Here is a 20,825-nt window from a genome sequence, read left to right as displayed (position 1 = left end):
AAATGCTAGCAGTTGGTCTGGCCTGGAACTAAAGCACTCAGTCTTGTTTTTCCCATGTAGACACAATGTTGAAGGCACTGGCTGTCACAACATGCATCTTCAAGGACTGGAGTTTTAAGGAGACTGGGTCTGCGCTCTTGGTGCCTCGTAAGCTACAAATGGCAAAGGCCAGGCCTCTGCTGGCTTTAGAAATGACTTACTGGGTTTTAGCATAGAAAATGCTGGAATGATCCATTTTTTAACAACTGTAAGTGGAAGTAGCTGGAGGCACTTCAGGGGAGTGCTGCCTTCACAATTTTTGGCTGTCAAGCCAAGCTGCTACTAGGAATAATTTTCCTGTGATACATTTGGGTTCATGTGGCCAATTCTGTGTCCTGTCCAACTGGCCCCTGCCACTTATAACTGAATCAGAGGCAGCTGGAGTCAGGAAAATACTTAGAGGTGTTTGTGTCAGCAACTGTCATTTATCCTGTATTTTTAAAATGAGTGTCACAAAATGGTCCTGTGACTCCTAAACACAGCCACAGCATGTATTAAAAATATGATATACAGTGGCACATCATGATAATATATAATAAGCAATGAACAGTGAAAACCAGTCTGGTGGCCTAAGTCCCTGCTGGTTGTTCTCAGCAAGGGCTGGAAATCACTACTGAAACAGTGCAATGATTGTAGGCCCAAGAAGCTGAAGATACTGCATTCCTTGACATTTAGGGAGGTACTACAGTCAGATTTGGTCCCAATAAATACGCCTTAATTTGGGAGGGTGAGTAGGTAAAGAATACCAAAATAATACTCCACTGAGCAGTTTATCTAAAACTGCTATTTTGCTTGTCATTCAGATCACTCCCGTTCTAATGATCAAAATTACCTCTTAATTAAAGACAGGTTATCTCTCACTTCATAATTATGAGTACTAACTCAAAAGACTGTATCACATTGCTCACATATCACTCACAGGAAAAGATTTTCCATGACATAGTTGTAATCAGTTCGACTGCTGTCTGGCAAGAAACATGCTGCAAACACAATGATAGCATTCAGACCATCACCATAGTATCCTGTGGAAAAAACGAAAAGACATTTTTATCTTTGTCAAAGGCTCTTAACAAAATAAATTTAAAAAGAAATCTCACAGTCCTGGAATAGAGCTACTATGTCTATTGCTGAAGAGGGCCAAAAATGTACAAACTATCATCAAGTGATAAAGTAGGATAATCAGTTATGTTGAATTCCCGAAAAACACACTTAGCAGAACTATTAGTAAACTTTCTATAAAGACCAGCAAAAACCCCTTGTAAGTAATACAATCTCATCTGAACTCCTGGTTCATTACATCTTGACAGCAATCGTGTGCTGAATGCTCACCTCAGACTAAGGGGCTCAAGAAAATATCCTACATTTGTTATCCTTCATCTTTTGAATGATGTTTCACAAAGTCTCACAATCCAACCTCAGTTGGCTTGCGCAGCTCCAATGGCCTCAGCATATTACAATTATGACTGCACCCCACTATACCTTAAAAGCTCCTGGGGATAAGTTAAATCCTTTGCTGCGAATTTTGTATAAAATACTTTTTTACCTTGGACACTCCAGCTGTCCAATAGTGGCATTCTCTGGGCTGCATCACTGCCTAACGATAACTGTAAACCGTCAAAGCTGCAGCACTACTGTTCTGGGGTCCAGGGCAGTTGCTTGTTACCCAAAAGGAATAATTTTTTTTTTTTCACGATGGATTAATGCTGGTTAATCTTCTGCACAATCCTTTGCAGCTGCTATAGATTTCTGTATTATTAATAATAAATACAAAATACTCCTGCATTTCAGTTGAAAGTTTCATTTAAAAGATACCTGCAATCAGGAGGCAATTTATAAAGATGCTGTAGAAATGGTTGTAGGTAGATAGCACTAATGTCGCACAGAGATAGAAGCTGGATATACCCAGAGAATGACTTGAAAGCCTTTCAAAACAGGCTAGAAGAAAGTAACTATGAGGGAGAGATGATAATGTTTGTGAAGGAAACCCTGAATAGGAATAGGAAAACATTCCTGACAAAATTAAAGGATAATACCAGCACCTATACAACACTTTCATAAGGAGATTTTAAGACTTTTACAGTGCTTTTTGGATATTAGAGAGCAGTATCCAAGCCTAACTCAAATGCTTGTAGAACTTGCATTGTAGCCAGCCAAGAAAAGCAAAATTCTCTATGGAAAGACAGAAATAATACACAACCCATGTGTGCTAACCAGGGAAGAGTGAGTTTGTTTTCTCTTTTCTCACTCGACACCTAAGCTGAGTCTCAGCTAGCTGAAATAAGGAGATGATGTTTATGTCAAGGAAGTAATTTCTCACATGGCTTTGTAGATATCTTCAAAGAATCCAGAATCCCTGACAAAATGGGTGCTTCAAGGCACTTGCCCATGAAGTCTTCCATGTCAAGAAGAACCACAGCTGATTAATCTCAACACTATCCCAGTCATAAGGACACGCACAGAGGGACTCTCCATTTAGGGCTCTCAGCTGTTCCTTAAAGGACAGAAAAACACCACTGGTTTCCCAGTTACAAAGGGGAGAAAAGAAGGCTAAGTCTCTGAGAGAAAAATGTGCATGTCAGAAGTAAGTCTCTTGCCTTGAGCCAGATTGTTTCAAATCAAGGCTTGGCAAAGCAACCTGCTGAAGGATTATCTTGGACTTTTTTCTTTCTGAATTTGATTTGGTAGATTTGACTAAATATAATGTATTGGACAAGATGATAATACATATTGTTGATGGTAACACCAACATCAAGTTGGGAATGCTAGCTAGCCTAGACATCATCCACTGAAGAATCATTTGGACACTGCAGGAAGCTTTCTGTCCTTAGCCTTAACTCCATCCTTCTATGATCTTGGCATCCTTTGTCTTCCCAGCACTGTAAAGTAGCTTATTTTCTGGCTCTCAGAGGCCAAAGGCCAGCTAATCTACAGCTGGGCTTCCAGAGCTAGAGAAGCCGCTGTACAACTGCAGCCCAGCATATGTCCACTGTCTTCTCCAGTCCCACAGTGCAGTGTTGCTCTCCATCCTGTTGGAGGACATGGACAGGCAGAAAAGCTCGGGATTAGGGTTTGAGTTCAAGCCAAAGGGCAATGTGGATATAACCAATTTAAACCATGTGACATGGCATGGTGTGTCATAGCTCCAGCTCATGTCAGGATCCAGTAAACATGAACAGCATATCTATAGATATAGATATGGATGATTTACTTTGGTGTCCCAGTGAAGATGTCAAGATCAAATGCAACGAGTAGCATTGCATTCTCTAGCAAGGGAGAATAGGACACAAGGAGGGGAAAGAAACTCCAGTCCTGTTTTCAGCACTTTCACCTTTTAAGAGTTTGACATGAAGGAATATACCAGTCTTCTCAAAAGAAACAAAGAGAAAAGAACTCCACCTCCCATACTCATCATTTAATACAACTCTCTGTTATGTTTTCATCTTCTCAATAGACCCACATTCTTTCAAAGAGACAGTACTCATTTTACCTATCCTATCCTAGCTCTTCCCTCACCTAAATCATTATGGAATAAAGCAGTATTTTTCCCCCCTCAGCTTTACAAATAGGGAGGAAACTTCCTTCCTTCTATAAATTTAAAAATCCTTAAAAGACTTTCAGGACAATTTATATCATGCTGGCATAAAGCAATCTGTCCAGCCGGCTCAGGAGTTTGGCAGTGAGAGCACATTGTGGCAGGTGTGCACACTAAATTACACAGCATAGTTTGCAGTTCATGTAAAGCAAAATGATTATGTGCAATGCCACCTAACAGCACACAGAAGAAAAACCCACAGATAAATCAAAGCCACTTTTTCTTACACATGCTTGTAGACAAGGAATGTTCACCCAAGGGAGAAATTTTTTTTAATTCATCACTAGAAGCCAGTAAAAGCCATTTGCCCAAATTCTCAGTCAGCCTATGCAAAGCGACAGATCTCTAAGAAATTTCTCCATCAACATATGTGGAAGGCAATCTCACACCTAGACTGCCAAGTCTACTCCCCCCTTTCCTATTTTTAGAATCTAAACTCCTAGATTCTGCATTTGGTGTTATCTGTCATTTAGCAGGGAGGAATGATCACTGAATCAAGAGATGCTTGACCTGACTTCCAGTTAACTAATTTTAGCCAGAATCTGGTCTTAATCTTGAAGTTAAAGGAAAGATCCCTGGCCCTCTAAAGCACTCCAAAGATATTAAAGTACTGCCAAAGGGAACATCATACAGAATAGGCCTAGCCGCCATAACGTAGAAGCTGTTCAAGCTGTCCAAAGTTTTCCCATGACCCATGCATCAAAATAATTTTCTTTCCCCATCAGTGGCAGACATCAGTCTGCCACTTCATAAACACAGAATTTAATCCAGTCCTTAACTTGCTGCGATATGGCTAGATTTCAGGCAAAATTTCCAATTTAGCCAGTGGTGGGCTGAACCTTATTGTTATCTCACACAGTTTCTTTTACAATGGCTAAGTTACTGAGCAGCACCCATTCAAAAGTAAAGGAAACATAATGTTCTTTATCTTAGATTTGAGTGATCTAAGAAAACAAGATATCAGACATGTAAAATTTTAATCCTGATTATTTCACACTGAGCACTGAGCTGAATGACCTAGACTCCCATCGATAACTGTGCATTATTATGTACTGCATAGTTGCCATCAGAGATGTCTGCCACTGGAACTAGGCCTTGTTCAACAGTCAAGCAGTGCTCAATTAAGAGCTACTTCTCCACTCACTAAAATGGACTGGTATTTATTTTTCATAAAAGCTAGTATAAATGTATACATCAGCATATAGTAGGAAGTGTATGAGACAGTTTTCACCACAAATGTACCTAGACTCATTTACAGCATACAAAAAACATATAAATAAACACCATTAGCAAGGCCTCAAATATTTTATGTTTGTTTCCTAAATTATGCCATCTGTGTCTGTTTGCTAAACTGTGTCTGAGGTGACATCACATTCATAAATCTTTGATGGTGTTGTTATAGTGGGAAAATGCTTGGAGGCTTAAACATCTTTATTAATTCTGACTAAACCTTCTGCACGCTGACCACTGTGAACATCTGTAGGCTAGCATTTATCTGCTTTTAATGTAAATGTGCAAATTTGAGGACCACATCCTCAGGTAATATAATTAACCACTGTTTATTTATGTCACTTTTACCAGATAGAGTTTTAACACTGAAAGTATACTGGAAACAACGGTTTACCTTTAAATGATGTTACAAATCAGCAACACTGTGACAGAAGCATCCTCATATAGACTCACAAATCTTACCTCTGAGATGCTAAGTTACCTGCCTCAGTTTCTGCAGGAATAGAACAATTCATCCTTACTTAGTATCTTACTTAACAGTTGGCAAACTCTGTCCCCCAAACATATAAAATCCAAAGATAATCTAAACCTGAGACATGGAGGAAAAGGCACTTAGAAAGCTTTGTTTCATTTTCTTCCTTCAGTATCTGTAGTAATATTTATCCATTTGAATTAATTTGTACAGAAGTGTGCTAGTAAGACCAGAACTACAAATTCTCTGAGGAGGTCAGGGAGCAGATGAGCAAAGGAGACAATATAGCAAGCACATGAGGTCATTTTCCTACTTTAAATGTTTTCATTGATATGCTATTTGATAATCATTAACATATTATGTGAAAAATACCATAAAACTGTTGCTGGTGAAATGCTGTCCGCTGACAACTATAAATAGCAGCAAACATAACATAAAGGGCTTAGCCAGACAAAAGGAAATACCAGGGGAAACTGTATTTTTTTTCTTTTGCCACTCTACTTGTTTAGATCTGTGCACCCACATACATCATTCAGCAAATCATAGAGCAAAAGTTTCCTCATGCAAAAGTTTTTGCCAAAATCCACAGAATAAAATTTTCAAATTTTTTTTCTGTAGGACAATTTTTTTTTTTTACTTACTCTAAGACAGTTTTAGCCTACAATGACCAGATTGCTACTGACACATGTATGTCAATCTATTTGTTGCTCCTGAAATTGCTTTGTATTTAAAATACTCATTAGTCATTGCCACACTGAATTGAAAGCCAGGTTGATTTCAGCCATGGCTGAAAAATAAACTCTCTCTCCCCTTGCCAGTATGAAAACTGAACTAAAATAGAAATAAATCATGCTCAATAAAGCATGGATTTTTTTTACATCAAGCTAAAAAAATGCATTCAGTGTCTTCCTACCTCCATGTGAAATGACCTTTTTGTAAGGTTCAATGACTTTCATATCGATTCTTTGTTCTTGTTCTCCAATAACCACCGTTCTCCATAACCTGTTATCCTCTCGCTCCTCTTCAGCAGTGTACTCTGGAATTGATTCAGACTCCTCCTGGGAAGCATCCTTAGTAGCAGTCTGCTCCTCTGAAAAATAAAATTGTATATATTACATCTTCCTGTAAAAGCTCTAAATATTTTCTCTGTTATGTACATTTGAAATGGATGACTGAAATCAACTGGATTTTTACAGCACTATCCTGGATCTGCACTGGTACAAATAAGAGCAGAATTTGATTGTCTAACAGTCAGTAAATGAGAAGTTTCCATTTTTATAAACTTTTTATCATTATGAACATAAAAAGAACAGCAGCAATTATCACTATGCAGAATACCACCAAAGGATTTTTGCATTTTTGCATCCAGTTAGTAAAACTGATCAGCTGCTCACTACAGGTACTGCACTGTGGGTCTTTAAAAATCTTTGCATTGCAGGTAAGAGAACTATACTAAAAAGCAAAGTAGAGAACTAAAAGTGAACACAGCGATGCTTCTTGTCTTGAGAGGAATTACCACAGAGCTACAGCTTCTCAACTTTTTCCCAGTTTGTCTTCAATCTCTTCACATCTAGCATCAGCAAACATGAAGAATGCCCATCTTCCTCTGCTTCAGTCATGAGATAATGCTGACTCCTCATATAACCACAGTATTCATCTCCCCCAGGGCCTTTCGGTTGAGGTTAAATACCAGTTCCCTCCCAGATGTGAAGTACAGAGCAGCCAGGTAATCTGGCCTGTTTGTATCAGCACCCGTGAGAGAACAGGTACATGTAGTCCACAGACACAACGATCACAATAAATAAAACCGCATGGCTGACAACAGACTACGAAGTCTCATAGCACAGCCTCTCTGCTGGATACTCTTAGATTCAGAAAAGCTGCAAAGTAATTAACAAAATTTACATTTCTATTGCACATTGACAAGATGGCTCTTAACAAGGAATTTAACTGCATTCCAGTTTTTCAAACTTAATGGCTGGTTACAGAGAAAGTGACGTGAAAAGTCATTCTGTCCACAGCTGGAATTATTTAATTTTCTTCTTTAGTTATTGTTACAACATACTTTTTTTTCCATGGAAAAAAAAAATCCCTCTTTTGTACTATTATTCTTGCTGAAGCACCTTTGCCTTGTGGCTGTGTGCATATTATTAATTTATCTTCATAGTAGAGATTCTATACATTTTATGCATTACACGTATTTGGACTAAACAAATAAAATCAACTGTTCTGTTTAAAGTATTACTGTGGCTTTGCAGTCATAAGTAAGAGCAGAATTTGATCATGTAAGTCAATCAGTGAGCTAACATCAGTAAATAAAGATACAGTGAGATACATAATGACATACATGTGTGTACATAAAAAGCTGACCAGACATCTTACTTGAAAATACCAAAGAGATCTATGAGAGTTAAGAATAAACTAAAAGAACTTATATTAAATGACAAGGAGAGGTAAAGAACATGATGTTTCATAGAAGTCCTCAAACCTTTCTATGTATTGGTTTGTCTTCGGATGCCTTTTCGATTAATACCGCTTCTTGAACTACTCACACAAATGGAAGTATATGATCCTTAAAACACACCAGTTTATCATAAGAATTAAATCAATTATCTTTATGAAATCAGGAATAAGATAGTATACTGTGTGTATACCACATATGTCTACACACATAGAACCTACAGGCGAATACACATACAAGTACTGACTATTAATTTGTAAAACTGATTTCTGCGTTAAATCCTATCAATAATTCCACCAAATTTGTTAGGAATATCAAGTTCCCCAAAACACAAAAAAAAGCTTTGAACTTTTTTGAAAATATGTATTAGGTTAAGCACACATTTGTTGTTACTGTAGGACTAATGAAGCCTGAATTTCTACTGCCGCCTGCCTTGTATTTTCTGTTCCTAATACAAAGTACTATTAGGGAATAATACTGGCGGAAGGTCCCCCTCCCTGAGGTAGATTCTTCCACGTGCAACAAAAGCGGAGTCTATCACCAGTTCTTTTCTTTACCTAATTCCTGCCTTCTGAAATCTTGCAAGAAAGCACTAATATGTCACCTCCTACCTCACTGCCTAACCAGCCAATGAGTTAAAAATGTATTCAGGTGAAATTGTATTAATGGTGGAAACAGGGATGGGAGACAAGGAAATGCATACACGTGCACATATAATGTGACCACATAAGCCTTTTTTCCTTAGGAGGTGCAAAATGAGGGAGTTTGAGGACATCTAAGGTTGGGAAGAACAGACTGCAAAAGGTGATTTTTTTCAAGTGTACTATTTCAAATTGGTTTAACAGTTTCTGGTCAGTAGATTATATATTGTGGAACTGAAGTATGTATTCATGCCTTCTCAGGGTACAATGCTCATGATGTTTAATAATGTACTTAGCATTCAGTTTTGAAATACCACATATTCCGTAACATTGGGAAGAAGTTTACAAAATGCATAGCCTCGCTCCCTCCAAACATAGATATCTTAATGCAATTTTCTATGATGTTTATTTTATAAAGGTACTATGGGAAACAATATGAAAACTACATGCATGCAGTCAAGCTATGCAAACTTCAACAGACCTTCACAGGGTGATCCATTCCTTTAAGGATATAGAGTCCCCACGGGACACTATTATGTAGCTATTGTGTGCTTTCAGAATAGATAGATGGGATTATGAGAACAGCCTGGGAAAACTATCTAGCCAGCTGGTTCCTCAGAGTGTAGAAAGAGCATGGCTGAGGGAGAAACCTGTAGCTGGCAGAACAGCTTTAGTGAAACGAGGCTGGGCTAAGTAATTGTCAGACTAATGCTGAAATTGTATTTGGGTTTTGATTTTTTTTTGTTGGTGAAACCGTAAATGATGAAAAACTATGAAAAGAGACCCTGATAAAACTTATGATGCTGGAACTGGCCAAATGAATTATTTTTGCATAGAAATGGTACTAGATCACCTCTTCCTGACAAAGTAACTATGCTTTACTGCCTGGAGTGTTGATTTTGCAGAGAAAGATGTACCAGTGTGAAATTCAGAAAGGAAATAAATATCTGCAGACAAATAACAAACAGTCTTTTACTTCCCAAAATAATGCTGATTTGGGGGGAGGCCTTCACCTATATGCACATAGGGTTTTCAGAAATGCAATTTTTATGTCATCTAATGTAATAATAATCAAAAGCTCATCTCAGAAACAAGAGCAGGTTCTGAAAGAGAATGTTGAAATGCAAAGTATTAGTGACAAAAAAACCCCTGTGAAACCGATGATCAACCAATCCCTAAACAAGTCAGGTGCTAGTTTAAGACAAGTACTTTAGTATTTCCACTCTCATCTATTTACTTGCACCTTGCAGTTGTGATGATTCTTCTTCATCACTCTTTTGAATGCATGGGTTTCAGTAGTTCTTGTATTACAGAGCCATCAGTTTTCCAGCAATGAGGTGGATCCCAAATCATTACAACAGTCTTGCTTTTCTCAGTTGCCTTTTATAGTCCAAATGGACCTTCAGCAGTCTGAGCGTGACAAGCTAGAAATCACTGTTCTCTACAGTCTCAACAGCTACGTCTTCTCAGTATTTACTTCCCTGGGTTTGGCACAACAGTCTAGAAACACTGATCTGTAGGAGATTATGAGTGCTGGTAACAGCAGAGTGCATACTGGTTAACAGTAGAGTGACAGAAGTACAAAGATAACAAAGGCTATTTACCATGCAAATAAACCATTCTGAACTAGTTCTTATGACTATACTCTTAGCTATCAGATTCACATAATATACAGCCCATTTATTTTATTGCCGGCTTATTTTGATAAAATGTGATTTTTTTTCCTTTTCTACTCTCTCTTTCTGGCTCATCTAAGTGGAGGACATTTTGCTGATTAAGTATGTCTAAAATCAAACTACACAACTGCAAAAATGTCACCAAGAACACAGGCACCTGGAGTTCTTTTTCACTTAGGAGTTCAGGGAAACTAGTCCAACTTTAGCAATTGAACAAATCATCACATTTAGAAAGCAGCAAAAAAAGCCACCAAAATCATTGGAGTTGAATTTATTTACCTGAGGTCTTAAAGGCATAATCTGTTCCACTGCAGACAGAGATTTTTGCTCTCACACAGTGGTCCCAACAGTCTAAAACTGCAAGCACATGCTGCTCTAGTGTAAAGCGTGTGTGTGTGTGTGTGTGTTAGTTTTAACCTTTGTTACAAAATATTCTAACCGTCAAGCAACTCATCACTATGCTCTGCATCTACCCATAAGGAAATGGGCTTTCTAATGAGAAGTGACATTAGAGATGCTCATGCATGAGTGAGTACACAGTAATGCCTCTTTGGCAATATCACTTAAACTGATGCAACTGTTCTTCTATGCTCAAAAGACCATACAATTTTTAAATTACAGTGACCTCACTAGCAATAGAGGATTTAAATGCAAGGGAAAGTTCAGTTTAAATTGATCTGTTTTTAAAGTTTCTTTGTGTTGTAGATTGTAAAGTGGTCACGCTCATTTTCTCCTCAAATAGCTTATGACCTTTATTTATTTACATTAGTGAATACAGCTTTTGTATGGTTCTTAAGGTACTAGCAAGAAATTAGTTTTAACACCCTATTTCATATATCATGGGGGTAAGCAAAGTGAGTTAGACAGTGTGAAACACTTACACCACATGAGGGAAAATCATTAATATGTGAAGGAAGAGTGAAGTATCCATTGTACACTTCAGGGTGTATCTATACTGTACAACTAGCCCTGCTGAGGAAGCGTATTTAAATTGGTGGAACAAGGAATTGTGTTGTTCCATCACCTGAGCTAGCTTTATCATGCCATGCACACACCTTCCACGTTTCAGCTTTCCACCCATACATGGGAATAAAAAAAGACATTTCTCACTAACAAAAGACCTCTCTCACCATGCTGTGTCTACTTCATTTATACACTGCAGGCTCTTTGGTGCAGCTTATACCAGTCAACACATTTTACACAAGGTTATATCCCTAAGTGCTGCTGATATAACTGTAATCTAGAGCTCGCCAGAGCTGCACGAAGGTGCAGTTAGCTATAGTGTTCTCTACAACAGAGAGCAACTGCTTTCTCCTTCTTGATCATCTCTTTTCAGACAAGTCCTATGGTACTGGACAAAGACAGGACCTTGATTCTCTCTAGGTGGCTCTTCTTATTTTATCTGATCAGCTGTACTATGTCTTTCTGCACTCTGCATAAGAAGAAATGTATTACTTTATGCAGGGGAAGAAAGGTTAAAAAATAGCAGACGGTAAAAATATCTGGACACCTAGCATTAACTCTCAAGTGCTTTAACCATATTCATAGCCTGACAGATGTGAGACTGATAAAGTAAAGAAAGTAAAGAGCAGTAAAGACAGAAACAGAGATGAACTCTACATTTACAATCTAGAAAATTACCTTGTCCAGTGTATTCAAAAGAGTCTGCTTCATCAGGAGTGTCAAGGTCATCTACATTGATGTCAATTTCATCCGGCGTATCCAAATTATCATCGGAAAGTACAGACCCTTCACTCTGGTCCAAAGAGAGATTGATATTTGGAGCAGTGAGCTTTATCCTTCTGGGATGGGAACCATTAAGGTCAAGAGAATTGGGAGGTTCTGAAAAAAGAGGAAGAAAAAAAAAGAACTTTATCTCCTCCACATACAATTTATCTCCCATATACTTAAGAATCACCTTCAAACACACTGGGACAGAACAATTTTAGTAACATCAAGCCATTTAAGATCACCTAACATAAAACACAAATATCAACATTAATGTTTAAAGAAATAAAACAAGCATCTACAGGAATGGCAGATGTAGCTGGGAGCTCTTAAATTATGCAAAATCCAGATTCAATTTTCTGCAATCATCAGATGAAAATCAAGCCTTGGACATGCTCTGACTCACAATGTTTAAGAATTTAAAGAGCAATATACAAATTATTTGAGTTATGAACCAAGACATTGCTGAATCCTGGAAAAATTCAGATGAGTGAAAATCCCCTGTAAGTATTTGTTTTCTTATGCACTTGGTGCTATTTGAATGGTGCTGATTTGCAAGTAGCTATTCCTTTAGTTTTAACTATACAACATCTTATTCAATACAGGAACAGAAATAAAAATACCTTTGAGTCTCTAAGTCAGTCTTAAATAAAAGTAGTCTTCAACAAGACAAAAGCTATGTATGGCTTTGCCCCTTGCCACTGCATTGTGTGGCATATTTCAAGCTGTTCTGTCTGAAGTATTCCAATGCTAACTTAGTTCACTTAGACAGTAGTCAAATATAAGATAAATAATAGACACTACTTAAACTTCATAAGGACTAAGCAATGACAACAATGCACACAAGAAAATGACACACTACAATTATTTCTGAAGAAGAAAATTGACTGAAGTGAACTTCACACTTTTTAACACTGAACTGATTCTTTACCAGCACAGAAACACCCTTCTCACTGCATAATTAAATGCCAAGGAAATAAGATACAATTCAGAAAATGAGTAAGAGCTTCTCTCACCCGGTCTCATGTCTGTAGAACTGGGGCTTAGTACACCCTCAGCAAAGGGGATGTCCATTCCCACATCCTCTTGTACCAACCTGAGAGGTAAAATACAAAGCAAAATCTTAAAGAGATGCACAGGTTGACCTTGCTAGCAATACAGCCCATGTGATCTCATACAGAACTGAGATTTTCTTCAACATAGGCAGTTCAGAAGCCTGATCACAAATTGATGTAACTGAGAAACGAACACAGCTGTTGCAATTCTACTCTGCTGTTCTTACCCCTTATTTATCTGCATGCCTGTAGAGCCTTTGGAGACTATAGGTCACACACACATAGCCACTTTTACTGCAATCAAGACAGAGCACTGAATAATAACAGGCTGGCAAACAGCAATGTTTCTCATTTTATACAAATGCAGTTGGTCTTTTGTCACCTGGCAAACCAGACACATCATTGCAGGGAGCTTCAGCTACTCTTTGCAAACTGCATGCCACACTTAAGAGTTCCATAACAGTGTTTTCATTGCCGTATATACAGTTACTGTATAGCAAAAATAGTATAATGAGTAGGTTTTTTCATTCTTTTGATATCATTTGTACTTTAGAGCAATTCTGACCCAAATCAGTCATTCTGTAACACTGAAACAGTTGATGTCCTGCATTGGAGTACAGAAAGCACAAAAGTGAGAACCAAAACTACATCACAGATGTTCAAAGACTAAAATGTTGCAAAATATGCTACCTAGACTCCATTTTTAGGAAGATACTAAGAAATTACATTTAACATACTTACATAAGACAAGTAAAAGGCATTAAGTGGTGAAAATAATAACAAAGGTGTTTGAATGTTTAAAGCAAATGCAATTGAACTGTTTTCATGTCTATTTTCTATTCAAGCATTTTACAAAATGGGAGGATGGTTCGAATGCAGACAAGAAACAACATTTTATGTTTTCAGGACACTCTTGGCAGCTTTCAAACTAACTGCACTAAAAATGTATGACTCCAAAAAAAGCTTGATTTATTTTATTAAATAATTATAGCATTTTTTCTATATTCCCTTCCAAACTTTATTTCTAAAAAAAATTTTTTTTTCACAAAAGCTGAAAACCAGACAATTTTTACACTTTGATTAACAGAGCTGTGATGAGATCAAAGAAGGTACTTTTCCCTGCCACAGCATCAGCTAGCTTTCTTCTGAATGATTCAGCTGAATGGGTCTGAATAGACTTGGCTAGTCACTCCCGCAGTTTCTTCCTACCCTCGCTTTCCCCAGGAGGACTACCGTCATCATTTTACTGTGTGTAGACAAGACTCTTCTGGCCAATCATTGCATCAGAGTATGAGTATAGTTTCTATGATTTCTTGTTGATTTCATATAGATTATATGCAAATGTGTACATGTAGGCCTGCATATAAGTGAGCCAAAGGCTTCACTGTGCTTAAAGTTGCAAAAGATCTTTACCTCAAGCCCCATGCTATCAAATTCCCAATACAGACAGGCAAACTAGTAAACTCCCACTTATTCCATGAGGCCACAGAGAATACAGGGAATATAAAGCTAGGGTCAAACATGTTTGTGCTGCTCAACTCATGACCAGGCCTTGTCTCTCAATAAAAGCAGACACATATTAACCTTGCTAATTTTACTAGATTTATCCCCACATATTGTAGAGTACATTTTTCACAAATACAGAGATTAACTGCTTAATGATTTCTACAAAACACAGCAATTCTGCAATATGTTTAATTACTGTCAAATAAGGCTTGAAATATTATTTCTCTTTGGATACACAATAGAACAGTAAAGAAATTTGATCAAAGTATCCTGCTCATTAATAAAATGAATGGCACAAATTGTCTGTAATCTACCATTTCCTCTTTTTCTGCTCTGTAGCATCATCTGTGTTCAGAAGCTGTACAGAAAACTGATTCACAGAATACCATCACAATGCACTTAGAAAATGTAAATAAGTCATTACAGTCTTTGGCTTTTTTTTTGTGTCTGTTCAATTCATAGTAAAATATGTGTAATGAAGTCTAATTTATTCATCTGAACCTAGTGGAGACAAATCTGAATTCTAATGAAGTGCTGTAAGTAACAGCCAGATAAGGTAAGAAACCATAGTGGTGGAAACAGTGTGGAGAGAGGATGAATACTTCTAATCCATTTTAAATTCAGATAAAGATTTTATTTGGGGCTTTATTAACCTTTCCAAATATAAAGCTATGAAAAGTTCTCAGACTAAAGCAGCTCCAGACTACTCAGATAATGACTTATGGGTACTCGAGGCTGGACAGAACAGGATTTTGATACTAACATATAAACCATTCATTTATAAAATCTCTTACAGCCTTGTCACACCAAATAACAATTCATTACTGAACAAGCTTCAGAATTCACTGCAGGAAATTATTTGAAGGAAATGCTCTTCTTTCAAGTTGTGTGAAGAGTAAGCTACAGGAGGACAGTGAATTTTCAGGCTTTCTGTATTAAAAAGAGACAGTATTCTCTGCAGTAAGCCTGTAAAAATGTTTGAGTAGAATGAAGATCATCTTCTCCTCTGTATGATAAAAGCACGACTGAGTTTTATACACTCTATCTCTACAGAAACAGACAATTATCATCTGAAAAAAAAGCAATTTCCCACAAATACTTAATTCAGAATTTTGAGAGTTGCCTAAAATTTTTGCAATGCCTAGGACAGAATTATCCTAAGTCATGATATTTCTAGGATTGCCTCAAGACTGCTTTTCTCCGTGTGGTGTCTTTATCTTTTTTTAAATGTGTATGTACTTGGAGCTGGCATTGCTGCTTTCTCTGGAATCTCTTACACTTTCATGACATAAATTTCAAATGTTTTTCTGCTTTCAGTGGGACCACTACAGCTGAGTTATTGTTAAACCAGAATTTTATACTACAGTTGTGTTTACAAGAATGGTACATTTCTAGGGGATTGAAAGATAAATGTGTTTCATATCCTTTTGTTTGAATTTCTACTGAAATACAGCTACTGCTACAGGCAATATACTCAAAAAATCCCCCTCGCTTAGGGATTGCAAGGAAACAGCATCAGCATTTGTCTGAGAATCTCTAAGTTTATTTTGATGGCACAGTGTTTTTAATGTGAATAATCCGTATCGTTCATATTGGGATATTTGATTTGGGAAGCAAGAGCCTGCAGTCCTGAAAGATCTGGGACAAGACAGGCAGTTAAAAATCAGTTCAAGCCCAGTTACCAAAAGCATTGCTGACACGAAGTTATCCATTGTATTTTCAATCACATAAAAGATGGTATTTTTTAGCTGAGATTAGATTTCCTTTTTTTTTTTTTTTTTTAAATTGTGTTCAGGTTCTAATTTACTGTTAAATAAACAGTCAACATGCTTTTCAGAGAAGAGAGAGTCTGACACTGGAGTTAGTCATATTTTTCCAGGTCCCTTGTGCTTTACCCAAGCAGATTAAAGATTCCTTGGCAGACATACATACTCTATGTTCAGTGACAGTTCATATTTTCAAAAAAAAACATAGTTAATATTTGTTCAGTCATAATTAAGAGGCAATACGTAACTTTCAAATCTGGTGGGTTTAGAAAGCTGGTCACAGAGCATGGCTTCTGTGACACTGTACCTCAACATATGGCTCCAGACTCCCCATCAGTGTGAGAATGAGCAAGACATGGACAAAGTGTTTTCTACAGACATTACTCCCCATTTTCTGATGGATTTTGAGAGCATGCTATGCTAGGCAGCTCAACGCCTTGCAGAGTAATTTCTGGCTGTGCACAAGCTCTCAACAGATCTCAGAAGGAACCCTAATAATGGAAGATGGACTCCAGAAACTTAAATTAAGCAACTACCTCCTCTTCCCTTCACAGAGACTACTTCACATACTTCCAGAATTGTAGCTTACGAAATCCTTGCCTTCCATACAGGTGCAACTGATGCCATGGATGATGTGGCCAAAAGTATTAGCCAAAGAAAACATTTTTTTTTTTTCCTTTTAATGAATGCTCCTTATTGAAGAAGTAAATTAAGTTACTTTAGAAAGCTCCATTCTAATCAGCTATTATTTACTGGGTTCATAAAAAAAAGTGATCTTTCACTCGGAACAGAGGTCAAAGTCAAATAAGCTTTTTGTGTCATAAATGACTTCTTTCATGTGGTACACAGACCAGTCATTTAAGGATCAGCTGCACTGGGAATCAAGTTACTGCATATTTGCTTTCATAATTCAGGTCTACATACTTGTTCAGAAGTAGCTAAAAACTTCCTCTTTCTCAAAGATGTATCAGAGACAGATACCAAATTCTTATGAAAGATAGAGAGAGAGGCTGGAAGCTGCCATCCTTTCCTTGCTCTTTCTTGGTTCAGACATACTTACAGCACAATAAATTAATAATCCTTAAATAATTCTTAGTGCCCTCTCAAATCAGTATTTCTCAGACTAAAAGTTATCCTTCCTGACTTTTCTAGGTACAGCAGCATTCTGCTATTTTGGAAAGAGCAGCTCTGAATATTCACAGCAATGTGTCATAATCCCTATGGGCTGTGCTGCCTCACCCTTGTGTCATATGTGATATATCACCAGTTTCCCAAGCTGCTCTACAGCTATTACATATCAAGAAGTTAATTTCTTTAGTCTAAACCAAATGATCTCTCCAATGGGTTGCTCTGAATGAACACCTACAACCTGCAAAAAAGAGAAACATTAATCCAATGGTGACCATCACCTTTCTAAAGTGAATCCCTCCACTCCAAACCACCACAACTTGCTCAACGGTCAGATGTTAAATGGTATACATTTTCCAAGCTTCTGTACTCACCAATGCAAAAGTTTAATCTGAAGTGGAGCCCACAACTGCCAAACACTTTTCCTAGATAAGTAAATCATGTTTCTTCCATGCTGTTCCCTCTATACACAGAAATACTTTCACACTTAAATTTTCACAAGATGTTGAAGGTTTTTACAAAGTTTCAAAGCATGATTAGTAAAGGCAATAACATGGACAAAATCACCTCAGCTCCTATTAATACATGCTTGTTTTGGAAACTAAATGGGAGGAAGGGAGATGAAGTACAATGAAAAGGTTATTCAGAGACTAGACATCTGGCTTTTTTCATATTCTTAAATTCCACGCATTATGCAGGTTCACCCTAGGCTTGGATGAAATAAAAGTCCTGCTTATAGCCCACTGTCTCACCGGTTTGCAGTGAAAAATTGAGCTGTTTTGTGGAAGAATGCATGAACTGTGAAATTTTAGGTACAAAAACAAGGTAAGGGAACTTAAGTTCCTCCTTGAGTCACTTTTGCAGAACATGGGCAGCACAAAGCACTTTTCCTTTGAACCCCTCCTGTTCCCACCCTGTAACACTGCCCTTATGCAAGCACAGAGACCAGGAAAGGAGAAACGAGAACTTGAGGGATTGGACATGACAGTACAGTATTTTCCTTGGAAGGTATGAAAAAGCCCTTGGTGTTTACCCAGTAATGCCTGTCCACTGACTCTCAGCATAGCTCCATCTGAAAGTGCCCTTATGATTAAGCAGGGTTAAGTGTTTTGCCAGGCCAAGGCCAGAGCACACAGTACCTTGTGTAAGCCCATCTCTGGCCTTTCCACTGCCAGAGGCAACCTACTGATGGCTCTCACAGCATTTTGATTGCTCCACCTGAAGGATGTCTAACCTCTTTCGGACAAAATGAGAATGCTGTTCTTCCATACTCAGAAGCAATAAAAAGCCTCAGAAGTGGAGCCTAAAGCAAATCTTTAAGCCCTCCACAAATTGGACTTCACATCAGGGAAGAGTTGACATAAAGTGTTTTCTTAATTGCTATATTCCTCTTCAGTTTACAGTTCTGTGCTACAGAAATTTATATAAATTTAAAGCCAAAATATCTCACCAGGTAGCTGACTTACAAGGCATGTTTTGCTATCACCCGTCTTTGCAGCTACTCCAACATTCACCTCACCTCATATAAAAGAATAGCAAAACCCATTCTGTTATCACTATTAAACACTTGACATATTATTCCATTTTTAGAACAGAAACTGTTTTGCTGTTTTGCATTTATATCCAAATAAAACATCTTTCCCTTTCTTTCATATGTTATACATGTGTGCTCCAAGCTTGTGGCTTGTAATTGCTGTTCCATTTTTGCTCAGAAAAAGCTAGAGATCAGAAGTTCGCAGACTCTTGCTACAATAGTATGTTTTAAAATAACAGCAAGTATCTACTTTATGAAGTCATTAATCTTGGAATGCTCAGAAAAGACAAAATAGTCATTCTGTCCTTTGTTTTAAATAGAGGATGGTTCTTCTGGTTATAGACACAACCCCATGAACTATGTTATAACTGAGATGTGTTATTTCAGAGACCTTTAATGCTAATGAACCAATTACAAATCCTAATTTAATGTTTGCGTTTTGATGCTTATCATCCATGTAAGATGGGTAGAAATGTTCTATACGCAAAGTCAGAGAACTGCTGGACATACTTCAATATCAACTGTGCCTATAGCCAAAAGGAGATGCTATAGGAAATAAAGCGTTAGTATATAAAGTTGGAAAATAAAACCTGACAAAATATGGGCTTTAGTCTGAAGAAAGTTCAATGAAAATACACAGGAAGAAACAGAGGAAGAAACAGAGAAAGAAGCCAGGAACATTAGTCCCCCCAAAAATCCCAACTGGATTGTGCACTAAGAGAAGAAGAAACCCATTAGCAAATGCACCCACTAAAAACAACCCCCAAAATTACTTCCTAAAACTAGTCCTTTGCTACAGAACTTCCTGACAATAACCAAAAATCTCTACAGTTGCCTATTCAGAGATAAAGGAGACTGCAGTGTGAATTTTTTACGTTCAGCAGAATTAATGATCCCTGAACTGTAGTGGAGCATGCAACAAATCAAAGTGACATACATTGTGCAGGATTCAGTCAATATCAGTCAGACACTATGCTTTGACTATATACACATACCAAGAAAATGAGCAATTGGAAGAAATCCACTCCAGGATATCCGAGAGTAGAAAAAAGTCATTACTTTTACTCACAGCTGTGTAAAATAATCATACTGTATACAGGTGACTTGTAAAAATAGATTAATTTTATAACCTCCTGAGAGCTGCATTTAGCAACCATATGTTAGTACACTAAATTAACTGTATTTCTACTGCTATTTATTTGGTAGCTCTTAATCACAAATTAGTTCAGGAAAAATCTATAGACTGAGCACTGGAATTTATGCATAGCATGAGACTTTTATTCCCATCTCTGGATGCAAACCAAAAAACAAAAAAAATCATCTGTGGTGCTTTGTTTAAGCCAAAAGCTTTATTAATCAAACATCTGTGCAAATGTTAACTAATCATTGTCATACTGCTGCACAGCAGATAAACACATGCTGATATTCCCATTTTACAGAAAAACATGTCACTTACTTTCTCGACAGCCACAGAATAAACCATTGCTAAAAAGTAGTAAAAGTCATAACTTCCTAGTTTTCCACACTTCACTCTTCAGATTTAAAGCTTCTTTTACTGATTACACTGTTACTTGATGTTTTTCATGTGCTGATTTTTTACTCCATTTTCAGCATCAAAGTTGGGTCAAAAAGTTAGGCATGTATGTAAGAGGTAATATTCTTTCTGTAGGAAAATCCTGTATTCTAGCTGGAAAATTTGAATTGTTTGCATTTCAGTGTGTTAACTGAAAACATGTTAAAATTCTTGCTTTGGGCCACTGAATAAATTCTTTAACCATTCTGTATGAAAATGTTTCCTAGTCTCCAATCAACTTTAGTACGTGTTTATCTAGCCACCTTTTTCCTTGTTCCGCTTCTTAAATCTATACTGTAAGCCTCAACTTTTTCCAGGTAGCCACTCATAGTAGTAAGCTCTCCTGCCTGCTCTTATCAGTTTAAGACTGTTAAAAAATAGAAGCTGCTATTCTTAAGCACACGCCACTGCTTTCACTGCTGCT

At 37.4% G+C, this 20,825-nt stretch overlaps 1 protein-coding gene across 3 annotated transcripts in view; it reads right to left on the bottom strand.

The window, feature by feature from the left end:
- PRUNE2 (prune homolog 2 with BCH domain) overlaps window positions 1–20,825 on the bottom strand; it is a 144,710-nt gene that overhangs the window by 16,911 nt on the left and 106,974 nt on the right. For all 3 annotated transcript variants that reach the window (XM_087741910.1, XM_087741911.1, XM_087741912.1), the window contains exons 10-13: window positions 12,856–12,935; window positions 11,753–11,953; window positions 6,247–6,423; window positions 959–1,061 (exon numbers count right to left, since the gene is read on the bottom strand). In XM_087741910.1, coding sequence (XP_087598036.1) covers window positions 959–1,061; window positions 6,247–6,423; window positions 11,753–11,953; window positions 12,856–12,935 — 561 coding nt within the window. The remainder of the gene's footprint in view (window positions 1–958; window positions 1,062–6,246; window positions 6,424–11,752; window positions 11,954–12,855; window positions 12,936–20,825) is intronic.

Source organism: Nipponia nippon, unplaced genomic scaffold (assembly GCF_047370975.1).
Source record: "Nipponia nippon isolate SJK-2023a ecotype South Korea unplaced genomic scaffold, ASM4737097v1 scaffold_8, whole genome shotgun sequence".
NCBI classification, from domain to species: Eukaryota; Metazoa; Chordata; class Aves; order Pelecaniformes; family Threskiornithidae; genus Nipponia; species Nipponia nippon.
The sequence above is the reverse complement of the archived record's forward strand: the minus strand, read 5'-3'. Positions and strand labels throughout refer to the sequence as shown.